At 39.5% G+C, this 12218-nt stretch overlaps 1 protein-coding gene across 1 annotated transcript in view; it reads right to left on the bottom strand.

Annotated features, from left to right (window-relative positions):
* Positions 1-7604: 7604 nt before the first annotated feature.
* ARL8B (ADP ribosylation factor like GTPase 8B) overlaps positions 7605-12218 on the bottom strand; it is a 56036-nt gene continuing 51422 nt past the window's right edge. The window contains exon 7 of the mRNA XM_032411833.1: positions 7605-9863. Coding sequence (XP_032267724.1) covers positions 9814-9863 — 50 coding nt within the window. The 3' untranslated portion in view covers positions 7605-9813. The remainder of the gene's footprint in view (positions 9864-12218) is intronic.

Genomic DNA, 12218 nt, shown 5'->3' with positions numbered 1-12218 from the left:
TAAGGTGGCCGCTACCACCGAATTATTTTTGCCAAATCTATTTAACCAGGTCCCCTCCCGCCTCTGCTACTCCCGCCATATCTTCTGTGCACCACAGTAGTGACCTAACCTTTGGGTTGTAGGACAGACTCCTGGTCAAAGCACTTTATCCATTCTGTATCTACTTTTTATAATTAAGAAGGTTGCAAATACCAGCTCTGAAGGGCTATGGCTCTCATGTAACGATTCAACAGTTTAGAGGTTTTGTTTTCTTTTGTTTGCTACATTTGTAGATGTCTGTTAAGGTGTTCCCTCAAAGTTAGACCATGTGCTTGTTACACCAAGGTTTCTGAAAAGCGTGGGAAGCAAAGCCTGATGGATGGCCCAAATCAGAGACTGGCTGACTGACCAAAGGAGTGATTAAGAGGATGATAAATTTGTCATGTGGCACAATCATCACATTTTCAGAGTCAGGGGACCTTTTTTTTAAAGAGTTTATTTATTTATTTGACAGAGAGAAATAGTGAGAGAGGGAACACAAGCAGGGGGAGTGGGAGAGGGAGAAGCAGGCTTCCCGCTAAGCAGGAAGCCCGATGCGGGGCTAGATCCCAGGACCTTCAGGAGACTTTTTGCAACACAGAGGAGGTGTATGTAATGGGGACGCAGGAGCCCAAAGAAACATTTTATTACAACTCAAGGTAACTGGCACCTGGTAAGACCTCCCTTTTTTTGGCTGAGTCTTATTCCTCCCCCCAAAATCCTGAGAGATAGGCCTGCCCAAGCATCAGAGTATAAAGAGAGCTTGAACCAAGGTCTTTTGCCTACTTCATTTACTCCTCTGTGAAAGGCAGCTGGGAACCCTGCTAGAAATCCAGTCTTAGGGCTTTCAGGTCTGCCTTCCAAGGACTTGAAAACTGAATGTGAACATTAAGGTATGTGTTGTTCCCTTCGTAATCTATTTTATTGCAAATTTTAAAAGTTTTAAATTTGATCTTGCACCATGGTCAAGTGCAGTCCACATTAATGACAGCTCCTGTCCTCACATTTGGAGACAAGCTCTAATAAAAACAAAAACAAATTTCTTCTCATAACCAGAGAAAACCAACTTCTGAGAGATGCTTTTCCTGGTAAAACTGACAGTAGCTGCCAGTCGTGTAAGTCTTACGGTTTTTAAAATGTGTTCTTGTGGGGCACCTGGGTGGCTCAGTTGGTTAAACATCTGCCTTCGGTTCGGGTCATGATCTCAGGGTCCTGGGATTGAGCCCCACATCGGGCTCCCTGCTCGGCGGGAAGCCTGCTTCTCCCTCTCCTGCTCCCCCCGCTCGTGTTCCCTCTCTCGCTGTCTCTCTGCCAAATAAATTAAAAATAAAATAAAATAAAATAAAATGTGTTCTTGTTTAATCTTCACAGAAAGCACTGTTAGGCCTATTCCACAAGCCCTAAGGGAAGAAATCAGGTTGGAAGGTTCAAGTTCTCTGAGCTACTTACTGTAGGCAGAAAAAGAGCTACCACCCAGGTCTCCTGAGCTTTAGCGGAATTTACCAAAACTAGCTGGCCCTCAAAGCAACTGGTTTTTCTACTCTTCCCAAGCCACCCCACAGGCAACATTGTTGACATTAGCGCCCTGCAATGCACAGCCAAAGATTTGGGGGCCAGGTTCAGAAAGTGTTTTGTCTTGAATTGAATTGAACCAAAAGAACACGGAATATCTTGTGCTAGCCTTTTGGATTAGCCTAGGACCCCCCTCAAGGTAAATGCGACTGTTAAGATTGGGACAACACCCCTATCTATTCAGAAAACCTCAACCTTAAAAATCAACTTTATGAAACTGTTTTCTGATAGGCTTTTCTGCACAGCCTCACAAGAGCATCAGGGGACTGATAAAAAAAGAATGAAATGTACTACGGTAAAATTGGCTTCACTCTGGGGGACGCCAAAGAGATGACAGCTAAGAACCCAGACTCAGAAGCTGATTGCCAGATGTTCAAATCATAGCTCTGGCCTCTGAGTGACCTTGGGAAGTTACTTAACTTTTCTGGACCTGGTTTTCCCATCTGTAAAATGAGGGTAATAAGAACAGTACTTAGAGCATATGGCAGTTGTGAGAACTAAATTATTGAATGTATTACCTACAACAGTGTCCCATAGTAAGCCCTTTTACTACTCATGAACTCTGTGAACTGACCAGCATTTAGTAAAAGTACCTGGTTCATATGAACCTGAGGTCTTTTGGATGAATTAAACAAGTAAGCCGCCTCCTATTTTCAAAGCACTATTTTAGGAGAAAAATGTGTCTAAGGAAACCAAATATGAGACTGGACAAGGACTAAAACTCACCACAGTCCAAGATCAGCTGAAAGAGCTTTGAATCCTCACGTCTAATTCCAGTTCTACCTAACCTGTTCTAGCTTCTATACCTCATGGTCCTAAATCTCTGATTTGAAATTATATCCCACAAGGTGATCCAAATTCAATCTCCCTCTTAGATAGCTGAAAGAAGTGACCTAGGAGGTGTATTTTGGTGTTTAAAGATATCCGCCATTGTAAATAAATAGGTGGACATTCCAGTTGTCAGAATCAATCTTGTGAGTCTGAGTGAATCAGTGCACTAAGTTCCTAAAACTGCAAAGCCAGAAAATAGCTCTGGCCCTATAATGACCGCAAAGGGTATAAGGATACTTCCAGAGATTCCTATGTTAAATATCAGGGTTAAAATAGTCTCTTAAAAGGAGGATTTTTCTGCTCTAAGGAATTAAAAGGGATTTATTATCCAAAGCAACAATGTAAAACAAAACAAGTGACAAAATGATGACATTTAAAACTGAGTACTGCTTCTTTTTGAAGCAATATATACTTACTTTGTAAAAGGTGCGGGGAGAGACTTAAGAAAAAAGGGGGGACAAGGAGGAAATTACCTACAATCACATTAATTTGGGGCACCTGGGTGGCTCAGTGGTTAAGCATCTGCCTTCGGCTTGGGTCATGATCCCAGGGTCCTGGGATCAAGCCCCGCATTGGGCTCCCTGCTCGGCGGGAAGCCTGCTTCTCCCACTCCCCCTGCTTGTGTTCCCTCTCTCACTGTCGCTGTCAAATAAATAAAATCTTTAAAAAAAAAAAAATCACATTAATTTAGTGGAAATCCAACTCCAGAATTAAGGTAATACTGTCTCTTCAGCAGGGTAAGAAAAGCTAAATTTCACATTTAAAATTGTATGTAATTATCATTCCCACTTATTTGATGGGCAGATATCCAGAAGTTTGTCAACACACTCTGCTGACAAGACATGGGGGACAGGAACTGGTAGAAATAAAAACTGGCATATCCTCTGTGAAGGGAAGTTTGGCAATTCCTAGCCGAAGTACAAACCCATTTACCCTTTGACAAAGATATGCTTCTGTGAATTGCTGCACACATACATGATCCACTGCAGTACTGGTCACAAAAGCAAAAGGTTATAAACAACCCAAATATCTATCAAAAGGAGACCAGTTAGGTAAACTATGGAATCTGGACCAGTGAAAACCACATACATAATGAAATGGGAACCACGCTGCTATGAAGGAGAATGAGGAACTCTCTATATATTGATATGGAAAGATTGCTAGGACAGAGTAATTGGATAAAGTCACATTCAAATCAGTATACTACTTTCTGTGAAAGAAAGTGATTAAAAATATATATATTTCTGGGCGCCTGGGTGGCTCAGTTGGTTAAGCGACTGCCTTCGGCTCAGGTCATGATCCCAGGGTCCTGGGATCGAGTCCCACATCGGGCTCCCGGCTCAGCGGGGAGCCTGCTTCTCCCTCTGACCCTCTCCTCTCTCATGCTGTTTCTCTCTCGCTCGCTCTCCAATAAATAAATAAATAAAATCTTTAAAAAAAAAAAAATATATATATATATTTCTATTGGCTTTTTGTATTTTGTATAAGGAAAACACTAGGAAAAAAAATAAGAAAGTGATGTAAGGATTACCTGTAAGACCAGAGTGGTGGTGGGAGGAAGGGTGGTTACTCAGTCATGGGCCAGACCGACTGGCATGTTTCTTTGGGTATTTTCAATTTTTGAATCATGTGACTTACCTATTAAAAATCATTCAAAAAATAAATGGAACCTAGAAAAAAAAAAAGTGGTAAGTTTCCTTTCCCCACCTGGTCTACTAAACCACTAAATCGAATGCGGTGATTATCCATCAAGAATTGATATTCACTCTCAATCTCAGGAAACAAACTGAGGGTTGCTGGAGTGGGGGGTGGGGTGGGAGGGATGGGGTGGCTGGGAGATGGACACTGGGGAGGGTATGTGCTCTGGTAAGCGCTGTGAATTGTGCAAGACTGTTGAATCTCAGATCTGTACCTCTGAAACAAATAATGCAATATATGTTAAGAAAGAAAAAAAGAAGAAGAAGAATGTAGCAGGAGGGGAAGAATGAAGGGGGGGAAATCGGAGGGGGAGACGAACCATGAGAGACAATGGACTCTGAAAAACAAACTGAGGGTTCTAGAGGGGAGGGGGGTGGGAGGATGGGTTAGCCTGGTGATGGGTATTGAGGAGGGCACGTTCTGCGTGGAGCACTGGGTGTTATGCACAAACAATGAATCATGGAACACTATATCTAAAACTAATGATGTAATGTATGGGGATTAACATAACAATAAAAAAATTTAAAAAAAATTGATATTCACCATTCATATGCCATGCCCACCCTTTAGGTTATTGATGTTTCCAGAGAAAGTAGGTATCATAAAAATTCTTAACCTTCTTTGAAGGGCGAGGAGAGCTTGTGCTTTCATAAATCAATTAGCGATATGATAAATATTAACAATTTCTTTTTCCTTAGAAAATGATACAAATAGAAAAAGGAGTTATTTAATTCAAATATTGGGTAACTGGTAGATAGAAATGGTGGACTTTTAATATGTAGAAACAAGATAGCACATTGTGTGATACAGACTACAAAAGAGTAGGCCAAAGCCGTATATAAACGCTGGTTGGAGGAGATACCATAATTGGCAATCTATTGATGTTCTATATCCCGTGTTCAAAAGGGATTACATTGATTTTGTTGGGGTTTTTTTTCCCCTCTCATTACTTTGAAAAGAAGTATTTTCTAACTGCTCCAGTTTTCTCCAAGCTCCAAATAAATTCTAGCAGAACCCAGTAACACGGCAGTTTATATAAAGTGTTAAACATTAGCTCTAAAATAGTTTGCCTCCAAATTGGTAGTAGGTATGTCTTTTTCCACACTGTATACCAGAATAAACACTTTTCTGCAGTCTGGGAGAGATACTCTAAATTTTTTAAATGGCTTTCAAATTATAAGCCTGTATGTTTTATAGCATTTCCCTCAAACAAAATGTAAGTTATTGTATTATTCTGTAAAATGTCTGTGACCTCCAGCTTTTAACTGTGTTAAAGTGATAAAATGTAAATATTTGTGCTTTTGGATTATTTCCAAGATGAAAAACATGCAAAGTTAACATAGTCACCAGGCCAAGTGGGCCTTGTCATCTGCCTTCTCTGCTGCTAGAACAGTAGTCTGTTAGAAGAAATTATATTAGAAATCCTCTACTCTTCATTTTACAGATAGGGAAACTACAGAGCCAGAGGGAATTCAGCAACTCACCAATCAGTTAATAACAAAGAAAGGAACCCATTCTCTCAAATGTCAATCCAGCACTCAACAGAGCCAAACTACATTAGCATTTTAAACGGACAAATTATTTTCCTACATGGAGCGCCTGGGTGGCTCAGTTGTTAAACTCGGGTCGTGACCCCTGGGTCTTGGGATCGAGCCCCGCATCGGGCTCCCTGCTCGGCGGGAAGCCTGCTACTCCCTCTCCCACTCCCCCTGCTTGTGTTCCCTCTCTCACTGTGCCTCTGTCAAATAAATAAAATCTTTAAAAATATATACATATATATTTTCCTACCACATCCCTTCCTTTCATAAATGCAAGACCTGCAAACCCCAATAAAATGAAGTTAAAGGATCTTTTCCCCTCTGATTCCTGCTAGGAAATCTGCATTAACTAAGTTACCAGCTGCCTTGCAGTTTTAAAATAGAAATTACCTTACTGAAGAGAGGGCTTGTAAATGAAATGGAATAATGAATGACTACTGCTATTGCTTAGATTAAGAAACTTCCCACCGCAATCTATCTAGCATGTCAATGACTTGCTTCTGTTTCCCTAGGAACAGTCAAGCAGCAGCAATTACAAAAGCACCCATTTTTATTAATAGCTGAGTTTTAAACAGTAATTGCACGGAGGCTATTTACTAATCAACAGGAAACACCTGCAGCGGGCCACACGTAGAACTGCAAGCTTAAGGGAAGTTGGCAAGGCTAGTGTTTGCTTTACTGTTTTCCTTTTCAAGCATCTTCACAAGCATATATGTTATTGAGGGCACAACAGTTAAAGTTTGTAAGAGAATAAAATATTTCAAACACTCAACATGATGGTTTCCCCGCGATGGCATTTTTTGAAGTATTTGGCCAAGTGGATGTTACATTATAATGCTGGCTAGAGTAAATTCAGACTTCCACTCCAGTTCTCAATCTACCAGACAATGAGGCTGAAATTACCAAATCAACAGGATTTCAGTGTAACTGGATCCTGTATGGATAGAATTACACAAGGCAATTAGATCTTCAGTTAAAACAATGAGGACTGAAGTAGCCACAGTCCAACACATCCAATTTACTTGACAGAATCAAAGGAACCAATTTCAGAAGTCTCAATTTTTGAAAGCAAAGCAGTTATAAGCTTAAAATCAAGGATACAGTAAACTAACCTTATATCCTCCCCACCCCTTCCCCAGACATCACATCCCTCCTTGAAAAATCACTTTGGTAGGAGGGTGATAAGAAGACCAAGTTAACTGCTTGACTAAATGTCTCCACCAATTCCATACAAGAAATGAAACTGGATATCCTAGGGACTTCTGTCCTAGAAATGCTAAATCACACATCCAATTGGCCAACAAGGTTTGGCTGTACAGAATAACCATACTGATACAGAGGAAAAGCCAAGTTGAACTTTTCTTGAGTAAAACTACATAAAGATCATTTCTGCAATAGCTGAGATAAATGTTCACTTTTATAATGCAAAAGATAATACACTAGCGAAGTAGGCCAAATGGCTTTACTTTAAAGATGTGCTTTTTGGGGCACCTGGGTGGCTCAGTTGTTAAGCATCTGCCTTCGGCTCAGGTCATGATCCCAGGGTCCTGGGATCAAGCCCCACACATTGGGCTCCCTGCTCTGTGGGAAGCCTGCTTCTCCCTCTCCCTCTCCCCCTGCTTGTGTTCCCTCTCTTGCTGTGTCTCTGTCAAATAAAATCTTTAAAAAATAAATAAAAATTAAAAATGTGCTTCTTAGGGAAAACCTAAGTATCAAACCATGTTTGATACTTAAAATCTTTTCATTCTGGAACTGAAGTAAGTAGGCCTGCCTTGCAATTTCAGTTTAATAGTACATTTGTTATAATTTTTAAAACAGATTATAAAATGCCTAACCAACTAGCTCTTGCCGCTTATAAAAGTCCTAAATTTGGTATATCAGCACAGTTTACAAGTCATACCATCTCCTCCACCCTATCCCCCCCAAAAAATCGCAGCATCAATCCTGTGGATATTTTAAAAGTTTATTTCTATTTTAACTAGCCCGCAGACCCAATTCTTTGAGAAGTGAGCTGATTTCTTTCTAGCACATTGTCTATGGACCTTGCTCATGGTAACTTTCCTCCCATCCCCTTCCAAAAAAGTCAGCACCTTCCATCATGATGCACATTTTAAGTTAAAATTGTCAATACAACCCTCAAAATGCAAGTTTATTGAATAAAGCTGAGAAGAGCAGTAAACAGACAAAAAATGCATCACCTAAATAAAAAAATTCACGTATTTACAAAGTTCAGTAACTGTTTTCACATGCAGAAGTTAATGCACAGGAAAATGTTGGTAGTAGAGTTTGGATGTCTTGAAATGCTGAAAGCAATGAACAGACACACAAACACATTAAGTTTTAGCTATAGGTCAATTAACGAACCAACGCAGTCCCCACACAGTCACACACTTTAGTTCCAATTCCTTTTAGGCACAAGCAAATTGCCACATTCTTTGTAATGGTTCACAGTAACCATTAATGGTGTTGAGCTACAGTAGCAAGTTTAAATATCCCTTCATTTACAGAACCATCCATCCCACCAGGGAAGTATGCAACATGCTTCAAAGAATAAGAACAGAATTTTAAAAGCTGAGATTCTACTCATAAAAATGTGAATGGAGGAAAACAAGTAGTATCTGTGCAACACAGTGCAGTATTTTGTACAGAATATTGTTAAGGCCATGGCAGTCTATAAATTAAAACTGGTATTCATTAAAACAACTGTTGACTGCACTTTTGAGTGCTCAACATGTATGGAAACGCACTGTCTACATGAGTGCTGCTTAACAAAAGAAACAAAATCACACACAGTGTGAGGCAACACATAAGCAGGTGTAGCATAAAGTTTTATCTACTACAGTGGTTTATGTGAATAACAATTTACAAGTGAACCAGTATTAATGTGTCCCTTTATGTATATGGACATCACTAAACTACAAAACATGTTTGTTTTAAGTTTTTATACATCTCCGTATCGTAGAAGCAAACAATACACAGCATCAGTTCCTCAGTTCTCTGTGTGATTGATTATTAAACAACCTGTAGACTTTGCGCATGATTACACTAGACAGAGCAGGCAGGTCTAGAGTTGTCACAATAATCAAGATGTCTAATGGCACCAGACAAAAGAGTGCCAAACCTTACATCAGTAAGAGAGAAAAATAAGAATTTGTATTTGTTTCTAAGTATCTATTGTGCTGAACGTCTATGACTGGATATAAAAAGTCAAGAGTTAGAGTGTCATGCAGCAGCACTGATTTAATGACTAGAGATAGAAAGAACAAACAGGTGTTTGAACAAAGTCTGACATTCTTAACACATTTTATTATATTGGCTGGAATGCTCTAAATTCATGAAAGCCTTTGAGAAAATCTTCAATTCCCAACCCTTTAAAAAAGTGTGTTGAACCCCACCCTCTCCAAAAAAGAGAAAAAGAAAAAGAAAAAATAGAGAAGTAATGATCTGGACAGATACACAACAGCATGCCTTAGTTCCTCCCATATCCCCAACTGCTATCTGGTGATGAAGAATTCTTAGAAAGCAGTCTTTTTAGAATTCATATACGATCTCACCAGTATAAAGAACCAATAACAACACTGATCTGGTGCCTCTGCTCACTCTTTGCAGACCATTTTTTAAATTCCTAAGGTGTAATTATACATTTCACATGCATTTGTGAGATATGTAAACATTATGTTTATATCCCACATGAGTCAGGCTAAAGGTTTTCTAAATACTGTGTGTGGCACTAGAAACTTCATGCTGTATCAAGTCAGTATCAGTATTAAGCTAATGGACTCTATAAGGAAATATCTAGACATTTACTGAAAACCAATATAAAAATCTGGCCCGAAAGACTAGAACAGAAATATGCAATTTTCTTGATTTAAGATGGTCAAGTGTGTGTTTAAAAAAAAAAAAGCTCTACACACTGTTTAAGACAAGTATGTATAAGAAGCTTTTTTTGTGTGTGCTGACTTTATCATGACAACTCTAGCTGATTCTTTATGAAGGATTAGGGATACACATCTTCAGCAGTGCACAAGAGAAATAAACTCTGAAAAAGGCAATTTCTCGGGTTTAGGAAGGACCGTATTCTGGGAAGTACTTCAGAGGAACGGACAATAATTCTAGGATTATAGCCAGGAAGGACTGGAAGACTTCAGGAGATGCTTCAGCTTCTTCTAGATTTTGAATGTTGAATAAGCCACTGAAGTGTGATATCTAAAGATGGAGGGAAAAAAATTGAAGGCGTTAAGATATCAAAGTTAAGACACTAAACATGAGAGACAGTATTTAAAATGCAGCTAATTCAAAATACATGCTGTGCCTGCCCTCTTCTGCTTTTTGCATCTATATTATTCTCCATTACCTAAACTTCAAGAGGACATTCTAAGGAATTATGAAAGACTCAGCAGTCTCTGATTTAAAAGTTAAATTATGCTCAGGACAGCCTGTGCCATCTTTTATTTAAAAAAAAAAAAAAATTTACTGACTGCCTGTTAAGATAAGTACTGTATGTGAAGTGCCAGGAATGCAAAGATATGGGAGAACCCCTCTCTCCCCTCAAGGAGCTTTTAGTATCAAACTTGGAAAACACAGAAGAACTCATTTCGGACTAGGAGGAGGGCTGCCCCATAGAATTCCAGGCAAAGGAAACAACAAAAGCAAAAGAATAAACAAAGGCATGAACAGTGTGGAGATCTGGATGGATTATATGTGATAAGTTGTGGATGAAGCACAGGAATGGGAGAAGGTGCTGCCACTCATCACTAAGGCTACAGCAGGGGTTCTCAACTTCACCTTTCTGACCTTTTGGACTGGGTAAATCTTTGCTGGGACAGGACGAAGGCCTTTCCTGTGCATGGCAGACTATTTTGCGGCATCCATGACCTCTACCCTAGATGCCATTATCACTTCCCCTACACACCCACAGTTGTGACAACCAATAATGTCTCCAGGGATTGCCAAATGTCCCCTGGGGAGCAAAAATGTCCTCAAGTGAGAACCACGGGCTAGAAGGAGCCAGATAACCTTGTATACCACTCTAAGATGCTCCTAAGTTTGGGTTTTATTCTCAAGTCAACTGGAAATTACTGGAGAATTTTAAGCAAGGAAATTATATTAGCTTATTTTAGGATGATCAATGGCAACAGAAGAGGACAACTTGGAGTTGTCAGTACAGACAGTGGCTATCACAGCAGGAATAGGAAATGTGAAGGCACGAAGCAAACAAGTGCTGTAGGGATGGAAGAAGGAAAATGTGGAGTTGACCAAGATACGAACAGAGAAAGAATCTTCTGGCCTCAGTGAGTTGTGTTTGTCATGGAGCTGTTGATACAGTGGTTAAAGTAAGAACAGACTTGAGGAAAAAAAAAAAAAGATAAAGAATTTAGTTATAGGGCACATCAGATTTGAGGTGCAGAAGGTAACAGGCATGGAGATGTCCAGCAGATAGCTTTAGCTATACTGATCTCAGAAAGGGATGGGAACTGGTAAGATGTCACCATAGAGGTGGCAGCTGAAGCTATCACAGCTGAGATTAGCCAAAAAAAAAGCACTTAGACTGACAAGAGATGGCAGCTAAGTCAAAACAGTGAATTACTGTCCTTGAGTTCTTTAAAAATGTGTCATCCATATAAAGGGTGTGTGAGCATCTATTAGCAGCAGCACTCAATTCTCCAAACCTGAAGATGAGTGCAAATTCAATTTCCAAGCTAATATGCGTTACAGAAACTGTAAGCCACACACATAAAGAATAGCCTAGAGCTGAGATGGAACCTGTTCAGAGTTGTGGAAAAAATGATTTAACCTGACTGTTGAACCAGATCATGTGCACTTTAAAAGGAGGACAGCAGTATGTAGTAAGAGCAAAGCCACATTCATTAGAATTGAATGGGGAGAAAGGTAAATCTGAGTGTGAAATGCCCAGGTTTAAATATTTAAGAAATTCACTTAAAAAAAACAAACGAAGCTTGTGGACAGTGGACAGATGTTATATCCCAAAGACAAATGGATCCTTAAGACTAGATAAAAAAGCAGAAAAGAAATAAGATACTCAGATGGAGTCATCTTCCATGACAAAAAGGGCCACAAGTATGAGTCATCTTTGCAAAGATCATGTTCACAGAAGTAATCTGTTCTATGTGTGATCTGAGGACACATTACTAAAATATTTCATATACCACACTGGGAAGGTGGAAGGAGAATATACAACCCATGTGCACTGAGATACTTTTGGAACAATTTAGTAAATTCATAAATTTGGTTCTAAAATATGTTGTAAAAGGTGAAATTAGGGAGGATGTTCTGATTTGACTACCCAAGAAGTCTAATCTACTTGGCCCTTAGTTGTATTTCTTGCTCCAAATAAACAGGCATTCTCATTTACAAACTACTTGTTTTGAATCTAGTTAGAGTGGATCCATTTCCCTGGGCTTGATACTACTAAGTGAAGCAGGAGTTCTACAATCACGAACTGTGACTATGGAACTCTATGACAGACTATGAGGTCAGCCTCAAATAACAAAAGAAGTTCTCACCAACTCTCCCGCATTTACTTCTTAAATGAGCTCACAA

Source organism: Phoca vitulina, unplaced genomic scaffold, assembly GCF_004348235.1.
Source record: "Phoca vitulina isolate PV1807 unplaced genomic scaffold, GSC_HSeal_1.0 scaffold13, whole genome shotgun sequence".
Classification (NCBI taxonomy): domain Eukaryota; kingdom Metazoa; phylum Chordata; class Mammalia; order Carnivora; family Phocidae; genus Phoca; species Phoca vitulina.
Note: the sequence above shows the minus strand (reverse complement) of the source record. Positions and strands in the feature narration are given on the sequence as shown.